This window comes from Carassius gibelio, chromosome B3, assembly GCF_023724105.1.
Source record: "Carassius gibelio isolate Cgi1373 ecotype wild population from Czech Republic chromosome B3, carGib1.2-hapl.c, whole genome shotgun sequence".
Lineage (NCBI taxonomy): Eukaryota > Metazoa > Chordata > Actinopteri > Cypriniformes > Cyprinidae > Carassius > Carassius gibelio.
The window spans coordinates 20,924,462-20,949,122 of NC_068398.1; the positions used below are offsets into that span (position 1 = coordinate 20,924,462).

A 24,661-nucleotide genomic window follows, 5' to 3' on the forward strand; every position below is an offset into this window, starting at 1 on the left:
ACGCTACCTCAGTCCAGGGTCATTTATTCATACTGTAGCTTTAGTTTCAATGGCTGATTGCATTGCGTTTACTTTCACGAAGGAAGTAGAGATCTATACTGATCTCTTGCAGGTAGTGAGTGCCACGGGGTTAGTTTGTTATTCCCTTTCCTGTTCATACCTCATCCATAAACATGTTCTCGTTCATGGTCACGTTTGTCAGACATATGTTAGTTTCATCAGCTTCAGAGGGAAATGATTGTGGTACCAAATCAAAAGACTTTGAGGCTTATATTTGTCTGTCATCTGAAAGCAGAACAGAAAATGAAATAAGGAAATGAAACAGGGCACGCTCTGAAAAAGATGCTTAAATGTAGTCCAAAACAAGCGATATAAAATACAGAGTAACTAATGTTGAATGTATTTGTATATTAATGTATATGTCATTTAATGTATATTTGGTACTGTATGTGAATGTAAGTTGATTGTAAAGCACATTGTACTTGATGTACATAATAGAGAAAACAATATATAAATAGTAGATATAATTTATACATGTATTTTAATACATGAATTGAAATAAATATCTATATTTTGGACTGCACAGTTTTGTTGAATATTTGCTTACTGTAAGACCTGAAACTATTTTTGACAGAGTAAATAAAATATGGAAACAGAACCAAAATCCTGCACGTCATGTCAGCAATTTATCATTTTACTTGCCGTATATTTTTCTATAAACATGTGGTGTGATTGTCTTCATTTAAATGAAATATGGTTTAGGTAGCTACACAATATATCTTCTAAAAAAAATAAAATTATAAAAATGATCCATGTTTAGATGACTTAATTTTTCTCAGTGCAAATTAATGTACTTTATTGTATTTTAATGTTTTATTTTTCATAATATTAAACTCCAAACATCTGTTATGCACTCAGACACAGTCAAGGTAATTATCTTCTGTATAGTCTTGTTTTCACAGTGTTTATTCTCAGTTGAGTATAATGTTTAGAGCAATGTGGCTCATTGTAAATTATAGTGTGGCCTGAAATTGGTGCTCTCTGATATAAGGATATCATCTCATCCTTTCTAATTATCATTTAAATTATGCATTTGCTTAAAGATTTGATTTGTTGGCAAAGCAGATTGCAGCTGTAGTCATGGACGCATGATTGGATGCAATGTGTGTGCCACAAGAGGTCAGTATGTGTTTGGGGGACAAGTAGGGAATAAAAAGATCATAATTCTGCTTTTTAAACGATCTCACAGTAAACAAAGTATGTCTTTTTTTAAAGCCCTCTTATATCCTGTATGGCCCTCTAATAATGATTTCAAATGTGACAGATGTGTTGGATATAGGTGGGCCGTATACATTCTTTATGAACCCAGTCGTTTGGAACTTGAAGTGTATATATTGCACCTAGATTTTCACCCAACATTTCTGTAATCATTTACCTCATATGCTTCATGTTCAACCTGAACGCTCAAATGACTTACAATAGAGGGATATTAGCAATTCATCACAGATCCAGCTATATACCTGCATCTGTGCAGCTCCAAAATAGACACAAAAAAGCATTATATTTTCCAAGCTTTCTGAAGTCAAATGATATCTGTGGATATAAAATATAGCAGAAAGATGCCTAATATAACAGCAGAGGTCACTGTAAGTCCATCAGACAAGCCTTTCAACAGATTCTCAAGAACAGAAACAAATAAAACGCCTGAATTCACACATTTTCTCAAACTAAGTATAGTTCAAATGTATTTACATATTTACTGATACATTGCTGGAGATTTACTGATATAAAAATTACACTTCGACTTTATTTGGAGTAGGGCTGCTACTAGTGCACAATGTATATTTCTTAAAATTAAGCCTAAAATGTGTTTTAATGTCACTTGATGAGGATTGTGTGATCTTATACTAGTTCCACTTTAGCACAATCAAATAGTTGGACAACTTCTGCAGAATTAAAGTCCATTAAGCACAAAATTAGTTGTTCCAATTTAGCAGACTTTAAGTATACCAGTTTAGTATACCAAACATAATGGGGCATTTTTATTTAGTACATATAAAATGTATTCTTTTAAGGTATAGGTAGCATGAAATAAATGTATTTCAAATACATTATAGTGAATTTATTTTTCACTTGGGATTATTTACAGTACTCTTCTATTTAAACATCTTACTTTTTTCTTGCCCATGTTACTTTTTGGCTTCTTTACTAGTTAGTTTGTAAATAATTAATCTGTTCCATGCACATTTATTTGTGTACCAAATGTATGAACTAGAATTTTTGTCTCTTTTGCTCACAAAGGCAGCATTTATTTGATCATGAATGAGTAAAACCAAATTGTCCTTCTTTTTTTTTTTTTTTAAAACATTAAATTCAAATTCTTTGGTGAATAGATTGCTCAAAAGCTTAAAATAGCATTTATTTGTAAAATAAATATTTTGTTTCCTAACTGTATAAAGCTATTAATTTATAAATAATAAAAAAAAACTTTTGAAGTGTAGTGTATGTTTTATAGCCGCTGTAGTTCAGTCCAACACTCTGTGAAATTTTTGGCTTCCTAACCTGACGTGCTCCACACGTCTAGTGAGCGAGGCCTTTCAGCAACAGGTCATGTGCTCCTGCCGTTTCCAAGGAAACTTAAAGTTCCTTGTGATCTAGCCACTCAGGTTACAATGCTGCACCACAAATGACCATCCTGTCATATACAGATAACACAAGTCACAGGCTCTCCGAACACAACCAGGTTTTAAAGCCAGCAGCACGTCAGCGTACCTCAGTCAGAGCAGCAGCAGGTGGCCACACAGACCCCAGCTTTCACCATCAGCCTCTCCACTCGCTCCGCCGTGAAGGGAACAACAAGTGTTTGCAGCCTGCGAGGTGCTGTAAAAACAGACTGGAGGAGGCGGGGAGGGATGCACATAACAGATTTGATATCCATCAGTGCTTCTGCAAACCTGGATGAGTCACTGGTTTTTGAAAGAAGCACGGGGCAGGAGGGGGAAAGAGGGGAGGAGGGCTCTGCTCTCTCCAGGGAGAGGAGAGGAGAGGAGAGAGAGCTGGCTGTCTTGTGTGTCATTCGAGGGGACTAAGAGAGGGAGATTAGGAGTGTCTGGGTGGGTGGGATTGAAGATGATGGGGAGGAAGAGGAGATAGATAGAGAGATCGGCTGATAGAGAGGGAGAGGGGGTTTGTTTGTTGTTTTGATTTCGGCTCATCATCACTCCTGAAGTAAGGACGGATGGAGGAACCAAGTCCACAGAGACCTGAATTCATTACTCGATTCACATCTACAGATTCTCTCTCTCTCTCTCTCTCTCTCTCTCTCTCTCTCTTTTGTTGAGTAAACCTGGATCCAGAGAGTGGCATGTTGCTCTGGATGGGAAGTGAGACAGTGAGGCGAGAGTAAGAGGAGGATGGCGTACACACAGGTGAGTCCCATCACACACTCTGTCCCATCCGGATCTTTCTGGATTACACTTCTCATCTGCAGATTTGTCTTCTTTCTGACATTTGTCCTTAATCTGATTCTGAATCTTTCTTGTCATGATTGTTTCCGGTCAAGGCCTAAAACCGTTTCAGCTGTATTTGTATTATTTGTGTGTATTTATTCACTTTAATGTCTTATTATTTATGAAATTTAAGGATGAGATGATTTCATATTCAAACTAGGTCTGTGGAAACTGTTCTACGTGAGTTCAAAAAGAAATGGCCACTGATTTCTGTGGTGTCCAGGATATTGTACAGATTTACAGAGTCTTTTAACAGAATTAGCAAATCTCATTTAAGGCTAATGAGTAAATCTAAAACTAATATTTTCAACGACAACAGACATTCAGACAGACTCACTCATTTATTTGTATTTTTGTCTACAGTGTGCATGCAGTTTGTTTTTGACGTTTAAGCTCTGTTGTGGTGTATTTGTGTGTCTGAACGCTGTGTTGTGATTCATGGTATGGGAAGAGCAGTTGCTGGACCAGTGGGACCTGTAGGGACAGTCGCCCCCCTTCATCTCTGTGACCCTATTGAGTCATCTGTGCCTGAGCCAGCGGCAGCAAGGTGCGGAGCGCCAGGGGCTCGTATCACTGTTGCCATGGTTACAGCCACAGCTAATTGCTTAGACAACACTGGGCTGCTGATGAGGAGCGAGAGAGAGAGAGAGAGAGAGAGAGAGAGCTGGAGCAGGGAGTGGGGGACTGGAGAGAAATCCACCTGTAGATGTTCACAAGTGTTGAGAGGAAGGGGTAAATAACTGGACGGTCGGGGGATGAGTCAGATGTGTTGCTCTTATAAAATTCTCTGTGTTTTGGACCCTGTCCTGTAGAATCTGACCAGTGGTGGTGGCTATTTCTATAACTATTCTTTTTTATTTACAGAACAGTTAGCATGTGACTTAGCAGCATATATTACTGTTAAAAGGTTGGGGGGGGGGGGGGGTAAAATGTTTAATGTTTTTTAAAGAGGTCTCATACGCTCATCAAGGCTGCATTTATTTCAGGAAAAAATAAATACAGTAAAATTACAATTTCAAATAACTTTTATAATTTTATATATTTAAAAAAAAAAAAGATTTTACTCACCCCCAAACATTTGAACTTTATTGTATGTCTTAGAAACATTAGCACGAGAAAAAAAAAAAAGTTTAATATTATTCTTTTTAAAATGAAATTATGCAGAAGATTTCTAACAGGTTTCATTGACGCTAATTATTAAAATGTTGTATTTTTTATATGAGTACACAAAAGTGAAAGATCAGTAAAGACACCTGCTCACTCACTAAATATTGTTTTGTCTTTCCTGGACGTGACCTCGACCCTCTGCTGCACTCCACCAGCTGGAACCCATCAATGAGGTATGGACAGAAAATGTATTAATTCAATCTCCTGTTAGATCGTATCTGTTCATTAATGCAGTTTTGGTGGGGGGGGGGGGGTTGTGTTTACAAAATCAGAGTTGTATCGACCTTTTCCCTTTGAGCTGAATTTGTATTTTTCATCATCAGCATCCTGTTTCAAGTCATTCATTATTCAACCAACTTTGTGTTCTTCTGCCTCTTTGGAGTCAGTCAGTCTAAATCAAAGAAAGCAAGCTGTGTTGTAAAAGGACTAATATGTCTTTCATAAAGGACCTCTATCTAAACATCTGGCCTCAGTTCTGGTCTAGCTAATAACGGTCACACTGAGTGACTAAAGCATGCTTGTCCCGCCCAACTTCCTGTTTTATTTGAAAACATATCACCATGGGAAAGAAAATTGTGTTTGCATTACTGTTCAAAATTGTTTTCCTTTTTTTTTTTTTTTTGCATATGTTTTTGAAAGAAGTCACTTATGCTCACAAAGGTTGCATTTATTTGATCAAAAATACATTAAAACATTATTATTGTGAAATATTGTAACTAATGTAATATATTCTGTAATGACAGAGATGACTTTTCAGAATAATTACTCCAGTCTTCAGTGTCACATGATCCTTCAGAAATCACACTGATATACTTACTTGCTGCTCAACCTCGTTGAAAACACTGCTTTAGATTTTTATTGAACTGTGAGGCATTTTTTCAGGACTCTTTGCTGAACAGCAAGTTATTTTTGAAAGAGGAATCTTTTGTACAACTTTTAATCAGTTTAATGCATCCATGCCGAATAAAAGTATTATTTTCCTAAAAAAAAAATATTTGGTGGTGTATATATCTAATTAAATCATAGATTTTCGGTGTATCAGCACTGACTTGTTTAGTTTACTTCAAAGTCCCTCTAGAATAGTCTCACTAAAGATGTAAGAATCTCTCTGGGGCTTGTGCTACATTTAGACTTTTTGGCTTCAAGCTGCAGTTGAGTAGAGAATTACAAAAAAGCACAGATCATTCATTACCATTTCTATCACCATATGTATAGTCTGCATCTGGTGCAGGTCAGTCAGTCGTCTTTGTGTCCCTCTGTGGTCTTGTTCTCAGGGTCTTCTCTCCAGACTGTCTGACTTCCTGTTGTGTCGCTGGTCGTGCCGCTCCTGTTGGCAGTGGTGCTGGGAGTGCAGCTGCTGTCAGCCCACTGATGAGGAGGTGGAGATTCTGGGGCCTTTTCCAGCTCAGACTCCATCATGGCTGTGAGTACACACCCGTACAACCCACAAACAATGCTCACACTCCACAAATAAGCCAGAACTATTTATCATTCATCTCATCTGTCTACTCTCTCATCATTACAGTCTGGCTCAAATTGAGACAGACTGAGATTGAATACACAGTGTCTCAAGACAACCCCAAAGGTATCATTTGTCAAAATCACATTGTTGATGATGGATGGTGCGTTCTGGTTATGTTTGGCATGTAATACTAGCCTCCTGCTTATTGAATAATTCACAGTATGAACTATTTTTTATGACTATGCTATACTATACAATATACTATACAGGTTTAGGGTTGGTAATATTTTAAGCCTCTTGTGCTTCACTGCATTTCATTGATTGAAAAAGCAGTGTATTGTAATGTATTTTAAAATGTAAACTATTCCTGTGATGGCAAATCATCAGTGTCACATGAATGTAGAACATGAAAAAAGTTCAAAAGAAGCATAATTCAAAATATTAATATTTTGTAACACTATAAATATCTTTATCACTTTTGAACAATTTAATGCAAATTAATAAGTACATTTAGGTTGCATTTTCATTCACTTTTTGTGTAAAAAAAAAAGAAGAAAAAAAAGAAGATGACATTCCAATTAAATAATAAATGAAGAAAGTGAATGTTCAGTATCAGTATGCATGCAGAAGTATTCTATGCCAAAAGTGGAATATTACAGTAGAGTCACATTGACATTTTGTGTTTAATTCAGCATGTGGTACTCCAGATATTATCTCAAAAATTAAAATGGTTGTTTTGTATTTTCAATCCAAAGTGAACAGATATCATAGCTTTGGATTTATGATCAGTTAATGAATTAATGAAGATCTCAGCTGATATTCTTTACTTAAAAACAAGTGTTGTGGAGCATATTGTATATTACATCTCTCTCTCTCTCTCTCTCTCTCCATATATATATATATACATATATATATATATATATATGTACGCCTACTGAGTGTAAGCTTCTTCGAATACTTAAAATTTTAATTACTGTTGGCAAAGTGGTAAATTATGTATCTCTAGTTTTAGTCATTGGTTTTGCAGGCTAATGGAAGTAGTATTGATGCCACAGATGGCTTTCCTGAGACGTTCTAGGAAACTGTGTTTCTATTCTCTGTTACTCAAGCTCTTAATGGCTGGGGTGTGGAGCTATTTGTGTTCCCATGCAGGAAAAGCAAGGGTAATATGATTTAAATGGAGACGTGATTCATATATTAGCAGGGATAATTTGTTATTTGAATGCAAGCAGTCACCACAGGCTGTCAAGCTTTTCTTTTCTTTTTTTAAGCATCCTTTTAATGACATCATTCAATGACTTTTACCAGGACTAAACCAAGGTGTCCATAGATGTCTGTTTTTCCATTTTGCAATATTCATAATCAACCATCAGCAGTTTCCTGTTGTGAAATGTCATTCGCACTTGTTTAAAGACTGGAGTCGATGTGGTCACCAGAGACTAATGACTTGTGCTGGTTTGACTGAGATCATGCTGGGTGGGAATTGAATGCTTGTTTAAAACCAAAACCAGGGACCAAATGGCTAGATTAGTTGCAAGACTTTTGATTATGAGCTTCCAGTAACAATGCAACCATAGTGTTCATTTCATAACATATTGGAGATGCAAGGGCTGCATGTTTAACAGAACAGAACATGTTCTTCCAGACTGTGATTGTACAGTCATGACATATCCCTCACTCTATAAGTCCGGCCACTCTCGTTGCCTCGGATCACTCCTAAGGCCATTTGCTTTAGAATCGTCCGTAGCTATGACAACTATCTCCCACTGCGCTGTAGTCATGGACACAAAGGGTCCTTGATGATCCCCAAGGGATGACTCGGATCAGGCCTGCACAAAGATATCCCGCGCAGAATATTTACCTCTGTGGTTGCATGGAAAACAATCAGATTTGAACAGGATGTTGCAACAAATATTACAGAATATTGGGCAATAATGTGATTGCACATTCATTAAGAAGTGGATTCAGTCACAGAGTCAGATCTGCACAGCAGATCTGAGTGCTGGATCGTAAGATGTTTTTTACTGTTGTTTTTCAGTTCATGTCAAATGGTTCTATGTTTTAGCCTACAGTATAGACTATGATTTATTTGTCTGCTTTTATTTATTATCAGGCCATGTTGGTCAAGAAACCCTGCTTCTTGTCATATTTTAGCAGTGTATGAATTAATAGTTTTGCTATGCAGAAGTTTGTTCCGCCTTCCAAATGTGGTATATTTGCAGCAGTTTGGGGTCACTAAGATTTTATTTGATTTATTTATTTTATTTTTTTTAGAGAGGATGCATTGAATTGGTTAAAAATTACAGTTAAAAATACAGTTGTTGTAACTAAATATTTCTATTTCAAATCAATTCTGTTCTTTTCAACTTTCTATTCCCGTTTGGTAGACTGAAATCTGAGTTCAAATCTTTATTTTTTTAGAAACATTTGGACTCGACCTGAAGTCTCAAATGAGCTGGTGTTGACTAATCATAAAAATATGGTCTTGACCTCAACTTGAGATGGACTTGTACAAAGTCTGGAATGTACAAACTCAACGCTGTTCTATATATCAAACAATCCTTAAAAAAAAAATTATGCAGATTATGCACAACTGTTTTTAACATTGATAATAAAAGGAAACGTTTTGAAATGATTTCTGAAGGATCATGTGACACTGAAAAATGGTATAATGACAATTCAGCTCAACCGTCATAGGAATAATTATTTCTATATATTAAATAGTAAATAGTAGTAATTTCACAATTTGTTTTTACAGTATTTCTGGTTAGATAAATGCAGCCTTGGCAAACATAAGAATCATCTTTTAAAAACACTCATACCCAAAATGTTTGAACAAATAATAATATAAATGTTAACATATGTGTCAGTGCTACTATGAAGGCTTAACAAACTCATATTTTCCAGTGTCAATGAATGCAATGAGGAGAAAGACACAGATTCTCACACCGTGGCCGAGAACCACGCTTCACCTACTCAAACTGACCCCAGTACAAACTGCAGGCTGCCCTCCTCAGAAACGTCCCGATCCACATTCACCCTGGCAGGCCAGCTCTCCAGTGAGTCTAGACTCAACTCTCAGTTTATACAGAATAGAAAGACTGCTTGAATTTCACCTAATGGCTCTCCCATTTTGCAGGTCTGAATGCCCGACGGCCAAGCTCCCCCATGGTGGATGTAAAGCCGATTGAATTTTGGGCCATGGGACCCCGGAAGGAAGTGGTGCAGCCCCTGCGTAAGCCCCCGACACCGCCAGATGACTACTTCCACAAACTGGAGCCCCGTCTGTATTCTCTAGACTCCTGCAGTGATGATGTTGACTCTCTGACGGATGAGGAGATCCAGGGGCGCTACCAACTGGGCATGCTGCACTTCAGCACACAGTACGACCTCATCAACGCTCACCTCATCGTGCGAGTCATCGAGGCCCGGGACCTGCCCCCTCCCGTAACATGCGATGGTGCTCGCCAAGACATGGCCCGCTCCAACCCCTACGTGAAGATGAGCCTACTGCCCGACCACAAGAACTCCAGGCAGACCGGCGTTAAACGCAAGACCCAGAACCCGGTTTTTGAAGAGCGCTTCACTTTTGAGGTCCCCTTCCTGGAGGCACAGAGACGCACCCTACTGCTCTCCGTGGTGGACTTTGACAAGTTTTCACGCCACTGCGTCATCGGGAAAGTGTCTCTTCCTCTTAGTGAGGTTGATCTAGTGAAGGGAGGACACTGGTGGAAGGCCCTGGTGCCCAGCTCTCAGGTATTACCTCTCGCCCGAGTCACATTATTTCTTTTTCAGTCAATGTAGGTGTGGTGCCTGCTCAATAACTGAGAAGTTAGGTCACAAAGAATTAAATGAGGTAATTTGGTAAAATGTGAAATCATTGTAGCCATACTTCAGAATGTCCTGCCTTATAAGTATGCACACCACAGTACTCCTTAATATTTCTTGCCCTAGCTCTGTTTAGGATGTGTTATTAAATGCACAGTCATGCTCAGCTACATATTAACCTACAATATTGTTCAAATCGTGGAGGTCAATATGATTTTTTTTTTCTGTTCAGTCTCTTCTGCCCACAAAGGCTGTGTTTATTTGATCACAAATACAGTAAAAACAGTAATATTGTGAAATATTATTGCAATTTAAAATGACTGTTTTCTATTTATATATTTTCAAATGTAATTTGTGACCCTGGACCACAGAGGCAGTCATAAGTAGCATATATTTGTAGCAATAGCCAACAGTACATTGAATGGGTCAAAAATATAGATTTTTTTTTTTCAAATGCCAAAAATCATTAAGATATTAAGATCATGTTAAATGAAGATAGTTTGTAAAATTCCTACTGTAAATATATCGAAACTTATTTTTTGATTATTAATATGCATTGTTAATAAGGACTTCATTTGTGCAACTTTAAAGGAGATTTTCTCAATATTTATATATTTTTTGCACCCTCAGATTCCAGATTTTCTAAAAGTTGTATCTCAGCCAAATATTGTCCTATCATAAAACAAACCATACGTACATGGAAAGCTTATTTATTCAGCTTTCAGATGATGTGTAAATTACAATATAAAAAGACCCTTATGACTGCTTTTGTGGTCCAAAAACTTGAAAACTTGTGATTTACTGCTCAAGAAACATTTCTTATTATTATCAATTAAAAACAGTTGCTTAATATTTTTGTAATCAATTTAACGATTTCTTTCAGGATTCTTTGAAGACTAGAAAGTTCAAAAGAACAGCGTTTATTAGAAATAGGAATGTTTTGTAACACTATGAACGTTTTTACTGACCCTTTTAATTTAATGAATCATTGCTAAATCATTGCTAAATAAAAGCACTCAGTTAATAAAAAAATTATAATAAATACAACAACAACAAAAAGAAATGACCCCAAACATTTCAATGGGAGTGTATTTGTCTGTTCCAAATTATATTATTAATATTAGACAAAACCAGATACTTTTTCATGCTGAAATGTTCTCATTGTTGAGCTTTAGTTGCAATCTTTGACACTTAAAAAGATGCAGAAAGTGTTAATTTCCTGACATCATTATCAAGAAACTGATTTCTCTATCTGTTTTTCAGAATGAGGTTGAGCTTGGTGAGCTTCTTCTGTCCTTAAACTACCTGCCCAGTGCTGGCAGGTTAAATGTGGACATCATCCGAGCAAAGCAGCTGCTGCAGACGGACATGTGCCAAGGCTCAGGTAAATGCATTTGAGTGTGTTTTCCACGTTCAACTCTCTTCAATGTCAGAGGAAATATACCAGAGCTTCAGTGACTAGAGAAATCTATGCAAGTATTGTCAAAGTATAGTGATGGAATAACTTGCTTTGTCTCTGAGAAAACTTTCCTTTTATGCTGACATCACTTTGGCCACACACCCCATGTGATAAAGTTAACCAAAAGTCAAATATTTAATCTTTGTTTTAGCTAATTCGCTATTGGTCTTGCTCCATTTTGGTATGTAACCTAATTAGTTCCTAATGGATAAAATCCAGCCCTGCCCAGATTTCCCCCCACGGAGTATCCTGTTTCCCTGAGATATCTGCTACATTACAAAAACTCATGTTAACTTCAACCCAGCTGTTTCTTCTCTGTATCCAGATCCTTTTGTTAAGGTGCAGTTGGTGACAGGCCTTAAGTTGATGAAGACTAAGAAAACGTCCTGTATGAGGGGCACCATCGACCCCTGCTACAACGAGTCCTTTAGCTTCCGTGTACCTCAAGAGGAACTGTGTGAAGTCAGTCTTGTGTTCACAGGTATTGTTACAAGTCTTTTCAACATCGATGATAAAAAAGACATTTCTTGAGCAGCATATTATAATTATTGCTGAAGTATCACATGATAATGAAGCCTCGAGTAACTAAAAATTACATTTTTAAAAATATATTAAAATAAAAAAAACAGTTCATTTGTAATAATATTTCACAATAAGTTTGTACTGTATTTTTTCTCAAATAAATGTAGCCATGGTGAGCATAAAAGACTTCTCTAAAAACATTTTTTTGATTTTAAATCATACCAACCCCATAACTTTTGAAAGCTATTTAGTGTGATACTATTCTTGATTATTTAATGACACTAAACATCAGCCTATTCTTAACAGTTGAAATTGTCTTGTTGGATACCTAAAGGTGAAAAGCCACATCTCCAGGGTAGAGCATGCCAGTTTTTACCCAGGTGACATGTAGCAATTCCTCACAATTAGTGTAATCTAGCTTGTGACCCAGGGCTGCCATGGGGCACCTCATTAAGGTTCATCTAAATTCCAATAGGATTTATTCAATCACAGATGCTGCCAGTCACAAGCTGACCCGGACAGTTGCCCATGCAGAGATTGCATGCACTGGTACACACTGACATTTAATATTTGCTCTCGTCACCCAGGTGCAGCCATGCACTGTGATTGCACAGGGCTGATGGTGCATGGCCTGCGCTCATAACCTGCCATTTGAGACAGTACAGAGCAGTAAGTCCAGCCCAACGTGTAGTTAATGCTGGTTTACTCAGGTTTAATCAGTGCTAAGTCAACAGTGATGTTTACAGACAGGTGTATCTCATGCTAAAGTCGTAGCATCCAGGGCTGCCTGCCCACTGCTTCTCTCTGATGTTTCAGACTACAAAGCCCTGCTTGGCCTCTGTCTCTCACTCCTGGTCTGTTTGATGAGACTCTCTCTCTCTCTCTTTGTATCCCTTTCTCTTCTTTAGCGCATAGTTTTATTTCTTTGCAATTCCTAGTGTCATTTTTCACAAGTATCACTTTAACTGAAGGATCCCGCTGACAGAGCAGGTAATGGGAATTTAATGATAGTGTAATGTCCATAAGCAGTGAGTGGAAACAGATCTTCTGGCTCTGTTTAACATGAATCCCAACATGCACATTGGAAGGGGTCAAAATTGTGCCCATAATCAAAGGTGGAGTGCTTTGACTAGTGGTTTGTTTATTTTCTAATGTGTTTACACAGACTTTTTATTAAAGTACCCAAGCAGCATAAATGTATTTGCCTGAGTATAATGCATATAGTACAAACATTCAGTGTCGTAGACTTACGTAATTAGATTTTAGTTTAGTTACCTTTCTAATAATAGAAAATAAATAAATAATAAAGACTACATTAATTATTGTTTTATTGTAATAAGTAATATTATTAAAACATAACACAAATATCCAGTGTTTTTTTTTAAATAATGTAATGTTATATTACTTTAGTTAACATTCTAATAATAACAATGTATTATTCGTTTGTAACAGCAAAATAACATTTTAGTAGTAGTAGTATATTAATTGTTATTACATATATTTTTTAATAAAATAATTATATAACTAATAATATAGATTTATTATTAGAATGCTCACTAGCGTAATATCTGATCACATTATTTAAAAACTGCATGTTTGTTTTATTTTTAATAATATTACCCTAAATTAATAAATGTAGACTTTATTATTAATATCATTATTATTATTACAACTAATTACAACTTTAAATCAAGTAATCAGATATTAGTTTACTTAAAATTATAAGAATAAAAATACAATTATAATAGTAACAATAACTACAATAATATGAACACTACATTCATAATTTGTATTTTATTTTGTTTTATTATTCTTTTTTTATATAATACTAAGATTCAGTGTTTTAGAATAAAGTTTAGGTCAGCATCCCAGCATAATTCATGTTGGTTATGTTTTGAGCTGGAGATTTCCCTTAACTGAACTTTTCAAATGCGCTTCCTTTGAAACATGATTGTGCTTTTGGAGTAGGAGACGTTCTTGCATTATGAGATAACCCTTGATGCCTTTGCCTCAGTGTTTGTCATTCTAAAGCAGCAGGAATGATCTGTACCTCATCACAGTTGTGGTTTTATCAAGTATGAAGGGCCCCAAGCAGCACAGTTCTCTCAGGACCGGTGATGTGATCAGCTCAACAGTGCAGTGCATGGGTCTGCACCAAACACACACCACGCCTGTTCCTCTGCTTCCAGCTCGTGATGTCTTCCAACTGACATGGATTTTGCAATGCATGAAGACAGATGAATATGATTTAACAAACTCTTTTATTTGAGTTGTATGGTTATACATAGAAGAAAGTTTAATATCGGATGAGATTAGTGAGATTATTTGAATTTTTTCCTGCTGGACAGAAATAGTCAAGAGAAAAAGTCAAACATGAATATTCTGCCGTCGTTTATTCACCCTCATGTTTTTCCAAACACGTTTGACTTTCGATAAATTTTTGGATGGCATGCTGATTGCTCATTTCTGTGCAGTTACATTGAAGGGGGTCTGGGTTTTTTTAAAACTTAAAATAGGATGCAAAGCCAGGGTTATTGTAGTTACTGAAAAATAAAAGCATAAAATTGCTCTCTCATTATGCAAAATAAAATAAATGCTACCTGAAACAAACCATATCTTAAAAAAACAAAACTTTATTAAGCTAATTGGACGAATTTCTCAGTTTCAGTTAGATTAACCTGATGTTCTAAAATCTAAAATAACTAAAACTGAAAAACATATTAAAAGCTATAAAGGCTAAAAAATTATAATGATGAAAACGTGCAACAAAATTACTAAAACTTGAACTAAAAGTAAAATTAGAAAATATAAAAAGAAAATCATATTCAAAATATTAATAAACACTGCATTAGTATCTCAGTGACACTAAATAACACTGGCAAAAGCACATCATAAAAGTATCATAAATTGCATTATTTTTTGCAATGAAATTTTTCAACTTCCGATTGAGGCTCCAAATTCGCATGACACGTCCTTATTGACACTTCCAGTTTGACCAACCGGCTAGATCAGAAAATGGAGAAGAGCATTATGCAATGTTTTTTCATTTGAGCAAATGACTCAAAAAATGTATTGTGTTATCGCTCTACATTACTCTCAGGATGAGTAATCTAAAGCAATAATGTGATTTGAATATCCGCTTCACTTTTGGTGTGCATCAGAGGCATAAGGGGATGTAGGGTATGCAGGTGCATATGAGCCCGGGCAAATTAGGGGACCGCCAAGTGAGGGCTTTTGATTAAAATGAGGGAACAAATTTTTAATTACTAACCATTAGTTAACCATGGTATTTGAAGTAAATCTGTGGTTAATCAATTCACCGAAAAGCCATGGAATGTGACAGGTTACTACACTTTTACTACAATTAAACCATGGTTAATTTAATTATTGGGGGCTGTTATGCTACAAATAATGAATGGACTTGGAAACATGAAATATTATTTTCAAGCATTTATACCTTTAATAAAACATCTTGTGAATTGTCACAGCATGTTATTTACCACAGAAAAGACAACAATAAGTGAAGTTAACGGAATTTGACCCCACTTTAACCTATAACATTTGGCAGGCCATACGATTTTTATTTTATTTTTATTTTTTTGCATGTGGGCCCCGAGGCTGACTTGCTATGCCACTGGTATGCACACATTATTAGACTATGTGAAATGTGATGTTCTTCACATTACACATATTCACATTTTTGTCTCTCAAAAGAACATCTGCTGATCCAGTCTGAAGGTTCTCAAAGCAGTTCTCCACTATAAATAGGAGTGTCTCCCTTCCTCTTTATGTGGTTTAACACACACTTTGAGTTCCTATAGTGATGAGGAAAGGAGAGGCTGAGATAAATACTGCTCTCGCTCCTGTAGGCAGTAATAACAGCTTTAGCTGTAAACTTTAGCCACAGCAGGGTGAAGGAGTCCTTGGCATGCAGTAGGATAAACGGCTTGTGGAGAGCTGATGTTGCTTGTTGACGGCGTATCACCAGCTCTGGTCTGCAGCTGAAGTCGTGATGCTGCGAGATCCTTGTCTGGAGTGCGGCTGCATCATTGACTGCCACCTCTGGGCTTTGTGACAATATTATTTGTGCTTCCTGCTATTTTCCCAGCACTCCACCGCCAGTTACAGGAAAGAGGGGAAAATCACAGATCTTGTTTATGAGCAATGATGAAATTAACAAGGCCTCATACTCTGACCTGACTCCATTAACAGAATTGGACTGAGGCAGAGAAAAACAGATTGACATGAATATTGAGACAAAGAAAAGAGAGGACACATTTGTGTTACTATTATTGTTGTATGATTGATTTCCTCTTACAGTTTTTGTTAATACTTTGAATTCAATTTTATTTTTGTATACTATATTTATATTTTAGTTAAAGTTTTAAGAATTGTGTTTTGTCATATATATATATATATATATATATATATATATATATATATATATATATATATATATATATATATATATATAGTTTTTATTTTAGTGTTTACTTAATATCATTTTAATTATTTTAACATTTTTTAATAATTTTAAATATCATATTTCAGTTTATTTCAAGTTTTTTTTTTTTTTATGGCCTTTTTTTCCTATGTAAAAGTGGTCTTAAAATAGTGAATAGAGAGGGAAAAGCGTAATTAATTTACAATTCATAATATTGAAACTGCAAGCAACCATCATTGCTAATAAAAAGTTTTTTATTAACTTTATTTATACATTACAGTTTTAAAGCAGCTTTACAGTAACAAACAGAAGAATCATGATTCAGTAATGCAAACCTAATTCAACTCTGCTTTAAAGCAGCTCTAAAAAGACAGCTGAAATCAGCTCATTGTTGATTCAGTTTGGTTCAATAATTGTGTAAAGATCATCAATTATGGAATGACTTTAATTCATCTATAAATCAGCTCTGATGATAACAGACTGTCTGGTTTTAACATTGATATTTATGTTTTTCTTCTTAGTTTATGGGCATAACATGAAGAGCAGCAATGATTTTGTTGGTCGCATTGTCATCGGCCAGTTCTCCAGCGGCCCGCCAGAAACCACCCATTGGCGCCGGCTCCTGGGCTCTCAGCGCACCCCGGTGGAACAGTGGCACAGCCTGCGCTCCCGTGCCGAATGTGACCGCGTCTCTCCGGCTTCCCTCGAGGTCACATAATACTGACACAGGACAGTCACTGCAGGTGGGAGAGAGATCTGTGGAGAAGAACTTTAACCTAACACTTAAAACACTAACATCTAGCAGTTTCCCGGTGTATTATGTATAATTTTTATTGGGATGAAACATAAACTAATAGATCTATTCTCTGTAGAATAGTGGGCTCTGTCTTGGTGTTATCTGTGTTCACTCTCCCTACCATTATTATAACGGGAGATGAAGACCGTAGAAAAGACCTCCGAGAGTTTTTTCTGTTTATGGCGATGAGCAGAAGCCTGCTGTCCATGTTTTCTTTTATCACATTGATACTATCTTACATGGGAGCTCAATAGTCTCATCATCATCTGATCCTCGGCTGCGTTCTGGCTGAGGCTCAGGCAGTTGAGACCGTACCTAACCACTGGCTTGGTCTGCAGTGTTTTAATAATCATATTGTTTCTTTTTTCAGATTTCAATATGATTGCAGTTCTTGAAGTAGTTGGAAATCTGTGGGAAACACAGTTGGTCATTTTTATCGCCTGGTTTGAATGTTTCAAGTACGATTTTACACCAAAGCTTGGTTTGATTGTGTTTTTTTGACCTGTATCACTGTTCTTCATGCACATATTGATCTTTGATTGTGTTTGTGAGTGTGCCTTTGGTAAATGTTTGCACTTATGGCAGCTGAGGTCTACAGAAACCCTAAAAGGCCATGCATTATTTTATTTTTATATTTTTGAAAGATTTTTTATTTTTTGTTGTTGTTGATTTTTCTGTATCTTGTTATTCATGTCATCTCTCAAACATCACAACATTTTGGTGTCAGGATTTTTTTTTTCTTCTTCTTCTTCTTTTTTTAAAGAAATTAGTATGTTTATTCAGCAAGGATGCATTCAGTTCCTTAAAAAACATTTATTTCTATTTTTTTAAATGCTGATCTTTTAAAATGTGCATTGTTCATCGGGGGGACATTTCTAAAGGATCATGTGACTGAAAATTCAGCTTTGAAACACATGAATAAATAACATTTTAAAATATATTCAAATAGAAAACTTTAATTATAAATATATTTCACAATATTACTGTTTTTAATGTATTTTTGAGAAAATAAGTGCAGCCTTGCTGACCATAAGAGATACTATGTAAAAATATTATAAAAACAAAGTATATATAGATATATATATAGATCATTCAGAAGATAATTTTCCTGACAAAAAAAGAAAACAAAACAAAAAAAAAGCTTTAAATAATAATATGGCTTCTTCAGGGTTCTGTAGAGGTTTTTATCACTTTGTAAATGCATTAGTGTTAGTGTCTGCACATGTGAACATGCTTTCACAGCTTGGGCAATATAATGCCATGCCAAGAAGGTGCAGATCCATGCATTTCTCTTTACGCTGTTGCCTTCACTCCACGCTTTTGCCAAGTTCAGTTCATGTACTGTATTATCAACATCTTGGAGCGTATTTTGTCTCAACTCTTTCTCCGTCAGTCTATTAAGCATGTAAGCATAAATAAGATACGTCTAGTCTGGGGTGGGGGGGATATGTACTTAGCATAGAATCAAAGTGCAATCAGAAATATTACTGTATCTGTCTTCTTAATCTTTCTTCTGTGTGACCTGTGCGAGATAAGTGTTTGTTTCAGGTCAGTTGTATGTTTCCACCACTGTCAATGTTAATGTAGATGATTACAAATGATTAGATATATTAATAACAATGAAGCTGTGCCAGTGAAGACATGTATTTATTTAGATTTTAAAAATGCATATAATAATAGCTATATAATTATCTCTAAAACATATCTGTTTATATTTATAATTTAAATTGTGTACAGAGAATTGAACAAAGCATGTTGCAATATAGATGAAAAAGAATATAGATAAATGATAAATAAATGAAAAGGCTGTTCAAATGACTTCACTAATAGAAAGATGTTGGTTTCGAGGGAAAATGTTTTGTTCCCCATCTCCCTGCTCTGAAACGTCTGAGAGTTTGTTCCGCTGATGCTGTTCATGTAGTGCTTTATTAACTGTGAGAAGAAATGAAGCAGACCTCTGATCAGCACAATCCCTTTAAAGGTCTCTTTCACAGAGACTGCAATGTATTAAGTGAGGAAAGTGTATTTTGGTTGTTCCATCATGCATTAAAGTGACGTTTATTACGGGGCTTCTCCCATTGTTTTAGTATGCTTTTTATTTTATTGAAGGAATTTTTATAGAATCTTCTTATACCTTTCATATTTTATATAACTTGGATATCAGTAATATCTAAAATCACTGGATCATTTAAAAAAAAAAATGAGTAAAAAAAAATATATATATATATATCCCTCTGTTGAAATATTTGCAATTGCAGTGATGGCACTCACTCTCTCTCTCTCTCTCTCTCTCACACACACACACACACACACACACACACAAAAGATCCAGGCTTGTTTGTGTAAAAATGTTCCCTCTGCAGGCCTTAAGAGGGAGATAATTACTCTGAGGTTTACGAGAGGGTCTCTTCAGCCACAGGGGAACAGCTTAACCCCACTGTCCATGTGGGTCAGGGCATATAATCATCAAAACTACCTTGTTTAGGAATTTACAAATTGAATTTCCCTCTTGACATATTTCAAGACAGATTTTATTACAAAATTCCCGTCCAGAAATGCAATTAAAGCTGAGGTTTTGAAATGAAAACTTTACAATCTTATAACGAAAACTTATTTAATAAATTAATTGTTATGGTCCATGTCCATGAATGAAAGTTGACAATTCATTTCATCACAGATTTTTTAAAGCAGTGTGCCATGCATGAGAAAATGCAAGCAGTCAAAGATATCCATTTAGCACATTTGCATAAAAACAATGGAAAGGCACCGTGAACAGCCCCATAATATAAAAGGTTTTCTAAATATTGAGGTATATTCTAAATAAATAAGCATAATTAGTGACAATTATGTTATTATTATTTATTATTGTTAAACTTAAATATTTCGTGACAGTGTTGAATTACTTTTGAAGTGTAATATACTCAATTCCTTGCTATAAGTTGTGTGGATAAGAATGAGGTGGGGGGGGGGGGTTAACTAATTGGCACAGCACATGAACTAGAGAGAAAAACAGAAAAGGTCATCTGCCTAGCTGAGGTTAAGCTCTTTCTGTCTTTTGAAGCTCTGCAGTCAACGGAGGCTTAAATGCTTTCTGGTTTAGAATCTCACCTTCTAGGTCAGTGACAGATAAATGTGCACAGACGGACACCGACTCACAGACACACACATTCCTGTCTCAAGGTCTGCAAGAAATTTAAAATATCCTTTCTATCAAAAACAAGAGACATTTTCGGACTTTTTATAAAATCATAGGGTCTCCAGCAGAAGTACCCTATTTGAAAAGAAGGAAGTAATGTCTCAAAGCATTAATAGCCAGATGACTGGACCTCAGTTTTCCTTAAAAAAAAAAAAAAAAAAAAAAAAAAATTATTCAAACCAGTGTTCCATCTAGTTCAGCCTAGCCATATACTGCAGCTCACTATCTACACTCAAAATAAATGTTCATTATTCTATAGTTCCACGAAGAACATTTAACATTCATGGAAGCTTTCCATTCCACTAAAGATTCTCTTTAGACTATTAAAATGTTTGCCACAGAAACAAATGCTTCTTGAAAGGTTCTTTGGGAAATTATTAAGGGAAATAATTTTTCTATGGTATTGCTGCAAAAAAAAAAAAAATAATAATAATAATAATAATAATAATATATATATATATATATATATATATATATATATATATATATATATATATATATATATATATATATATATATATATATATATATATATATATATATTCAACCGTGATAGGAGGACGGTGGGGGCAGGGAATTGGAGTGAAGGGGAGAGAAACGCAAATGAAGTGCCCATGTCAGGCTGGAGAGAGATGGAGATAAGCAGACATCTGTTGCTATGCTGTGATTGAGTGATGTTGGGTGTCAGTGTTGATGATAAAGAACTGGATAAACAATCTTAGCTCTGAGGTTAGTTTTCCAGTGTAGGAATCTTACAGACGAATGGAAAGGCCTTATCACAATTGTTGTCATTCCAAGACCTCAGTGCTGCAAAAGATGGAAAGATGCAACAGTTACTTCATTTCGTAATGTCCTGACATATTTAGTGGGATATATATATAATACTGGTCCCACAAAACTGTTTCGCAGCATGACTGTTCTCAACATTGATAATAATATGTTATTCAAGCAGCAAATCAGTTTATTAGAATGATTACTGAAAGATCATATGACACTGGAGAGTAAAGTAATGGCTGAAAATTGCCATTACAGTGTTAAATTACATTTGAAAACATATTAAAATAGAAAAAGAGTTATTTTAAGATGTGATAATATTTCACAATATTATTGTTTTTACTGTATTGATTAAATACAAATTTCAGTTTCATGGTATGCATACAATATTTCTTTCAAAGACAATGACTTGTTATCTTAATTGTACTAAATTATCTAAATTAATTTCTGTTATATGATTCAAAACATTGTGAACTCACCACTGTTTTGTCTGTACCAGATCTCCACACAGTCCTCCTCCTGAGGGATGCGATGGATGCCATCATCTGGTTGATTTCCATCCCAGTAACTGTATTCATAGGGTGACCCGTCTGTCCACTCCATAGTGCCCTCCTACCCACAAACAATGATTAACAACACTGTCACATTTGCTTGCTCCTTGCCCCTTAACCCTGAAGTGATAACTGAAATCTTCCTGCCAAGTATGAGTTCACAGCTTTGGTGCTTTCTGGATCATTTGATCCAGGATCTCAGATCAACTTTCCATTTACAAAACTGAGGGTTTGTTTCAACATCATCCATAAACTATCTACCTCAACTTGGTGTTAGACCAAAGTGTGGGTTCACCACTGTCTGGAAATGATTAGCCGTCACTCAGAGAAACTCTATTTTCCATTCATAGGATTAATAGTGGGAGGATTTACATACTGGGCTTGGACTTTTACATCTCACACAAGCTATGTCAGTCCTGTAGCTGTTAAAGTTTTTAATGGGTCACTAGGAATCATGACTGCTTCACATAATAAAACATCAGTGAATCATTAAAAATCAATCTCGTATTGTGTGATGTTTACCTGTCTTCTATCGTGAAGGCCAATCCAAATATCTGTTGGAATTCCTGGTACACGGCTGTTCACGAGATCGTAGACAAACACATTTTCCTCCCAGCTAGGAAAGAAGTTATGAGAAAGTATTTTAATAGAAGGTCCAGCAAAATGTGCAATGGCAGCACTGTCAGTGAGGAGTCATACCTGTGGATGGAGGTGAGTTTGGCAGATTTGTGTCCGTTTGAGAACTCAGCGCAGTACAGATCTGCCTCAGCCCAGGTGCGGTTCAAGGGGAAGAAGCGGTAACAGTAACCCTCGAATTCAGTCCAGAAGAGCGGACATGCCACAGGCTGGTTTGAGTCTGACAGCTGCAGGGGCAGTGCTAAAGGAAACGGTAGCAGTTCGGTATAGTATACGAGCACATAATAGGTCAAACACTTACATAACAACACAAAAATATATTATTACGTTATCTGAAAGTATTTAGCTGATGTCAAAATATAATCTCATTGTTTTGTTTTCACAGCACCAGCCTGCTTTCAATTTAGTTTGAACTGTGCAAGAGCTAAAGAAATGCTGTTATGCAACAAAAACAATTATAGGTTACACATGAGTATTACAGTATCTAATTTAAATATTACATTAAAATAACTCAAGACAGCTAAATGTGAGAAAAATGCTTCCTAAAGGAAAACAATTGACTTATTTAGTGGCAATTTATTTTTCCAGCATAATATGTTACAGGGAAACTTTTCCTGCCTTTCACATCTGAGTCATACTTAACCTTTAAAGACGGATTCACTGTTAGTCTGAGCTCTTGTAAATAAATAAAACATTGCAAGTATAGCATTTATGTCTTATCCTCATTCACTGGGCAAACTGTCTGCAAAATACGGATTAAAACATTGCATTATAAACAGAAGCATCTTTAACTTGGCAATGCATCTCTGGTTTAGCTTGAGACTGTCTGTTTGCTGTGTAAAGAAGCAAATTAAAGCATATTAACTGCGTCTGCACTGTATCTTTGTCTACGGTTCTGGTGGCACTCACCTTGTGTGATCTTGATGTTTGTTGAAGGCAGAGCCCACACTGGGAAGCCGGTGATCAGTAGGGCTAAACACAGTTCCCAACAGAGCATGTTTAGTGCAAGAGAGGAGACTGAGGTCTGTGAATGTTTGTGAGCATGTGTGCTGCAGGACAGTGTGAAGTTTTGGGGAGAGTAGAGGGTGTGTGAGGCGAGCCTCTCTCAGCTCCTGCCCTTTTCTTGGACTCTTCCTACTTGATCAAGTCCAAAACACTGACATCAGACTGTGTAAGAAAGGGAGAAAGAGAGAACCCAAGAGCCTAAAACTGATTTTTTTTTTTTTGTGTCATTATCTAATGCTCCCTGGGCGGACAATTTACTACATATAATATCCTTTGATAATTTGGGGTCAGTAAGATTTTTTTTATAAATGAAGGATGCATTGAATAAATCAAAGTAACAACTAAGACATTTATACTGTTATAAAAATGTCTGTTTCAAATAAATGCTGGAACTTTCTATAGCTTCAAATCAGTATGAATGATTTCTGAATGATCATGTGACACTGAAGACTGGAGCAAATGCTGCTGATGTCATCACAGAATTCATTCAGCTTTGTCATCACAGGAATTAATTACATTTAAAAAATATATGAATATAACATTAAGGTTTTTTTGTTTTTACAAACGAATGCAAGTCGTCGTGATCACAAATGTTTTTTTGAGTTTTGTTTTCTTGTGAAAACATAAGAAATCAAACCAACCCTTTTCATTTCACAAAAAAAAGTATGGCCAAGCACCTTACCTATTTTACTATTCAAAAAGACTGCATCAGATTTAATTGAATTTAATCATTGAATTTATCAAAATGGAACTTATATTATATTAATTTAAATATAATAACAGTTTTATTATAACAATAACAGTTTTATTAGTGAGTAGTATTAAGTCAGTATTATGTTTGTTATAATATAATAAACTCCTGCAATTTTTACTTTTACGCTGCAGAAACATCAAACACAAATGACCTGTGATTCCTCATTAACCTTTAACTTGTGAAACTCAATCCTCAAACACCACAGTATGGCCACAACCTGGAGTTAGTAATATAAATGCTTCAGAAATACCAACATGTTTGCCAATAGTATAAAGCAAGAAAATAACTAACAGTTAAATGGTTTAACTTCAAATCTGAAAACATTTATTCTTGTAATCATTTGTTGGAAATATAATGACGTCCAGCTTGTCTGAACACCCACTTCACACTACTTGCTTAGTTCCATTAGTCTCCCCTGACACCGTCTTGCATTTGATAGCGCGTCTGCTTTATCTCTTTGCCTACAGAGCCCGTGCTATTAAAGGCCCAGGATTCCTCTTATCTTTGTGAGGGCTGCCGCCTATAACAGCTAAGGGCAGGAGCGTGGCGATATGACTC

General features: G+C 35.8%; 2 protein-coding genes across 2 annotated transcripts; one reads left to right on the forward strand and one right to left on the reverse strand.

The window, feature by feature from the left end:
* Positions 1–3,140: 3,140 nt before the first annotated feature.
* LOC127953651 (synaptotagmin-17-like) lies at positions 3,141–18,222 on the forward strand. The gene is made up of 8 exons (XM_052552897.1): positions 3,141–3,428; positions 4,832–4,849; positions 5,951–6,099; positions 9,046–9,197; positions 9,278–9,894; positions 11,230–11,350; positions 11,751–11,906; positions 16,913–18,222. The coding sequence occupies exons 1-8, from the start codon at positions 3,414–3,416 to the stop codon at positions 17,107–17,109; spliced, it is 1,425 nt and encodes a 474-aa protein (XP_052408857.1). The 5' UTR covers positions 3,141–3,413; the 3' UTR covers positions 17,110–18,222.
* A 2,681-nt stretch (positions 18,223–20,903) lies between these two features.
* Positions 20,904–23,411, reverse strand: LOC127953684 (C-type lectin domain family 19 member A-like). The gene is made up of 5 exons (XM_052552951.1): positions 23,254–23,411; positions 22,408–22,585; positions 22,231–22,324; positions 21,637–21,769; positions 20,904–21,190 (listed from the first exon to the last, which is right to left on the reverse strand). Exons 1-5 carry the CDS (start codon positions 23,339–23,341, stop codon positions 21,114–21,116), a joined length of 570 nt encoding a protein of 189 aa, XP_052408911.1. The 5' UTR covers positions 23,342–23,411; the 3' UTR covers positions 20,904–21,113.
* Positions 23,412–24,661: the final 1,250 nt, after the last annotated feature.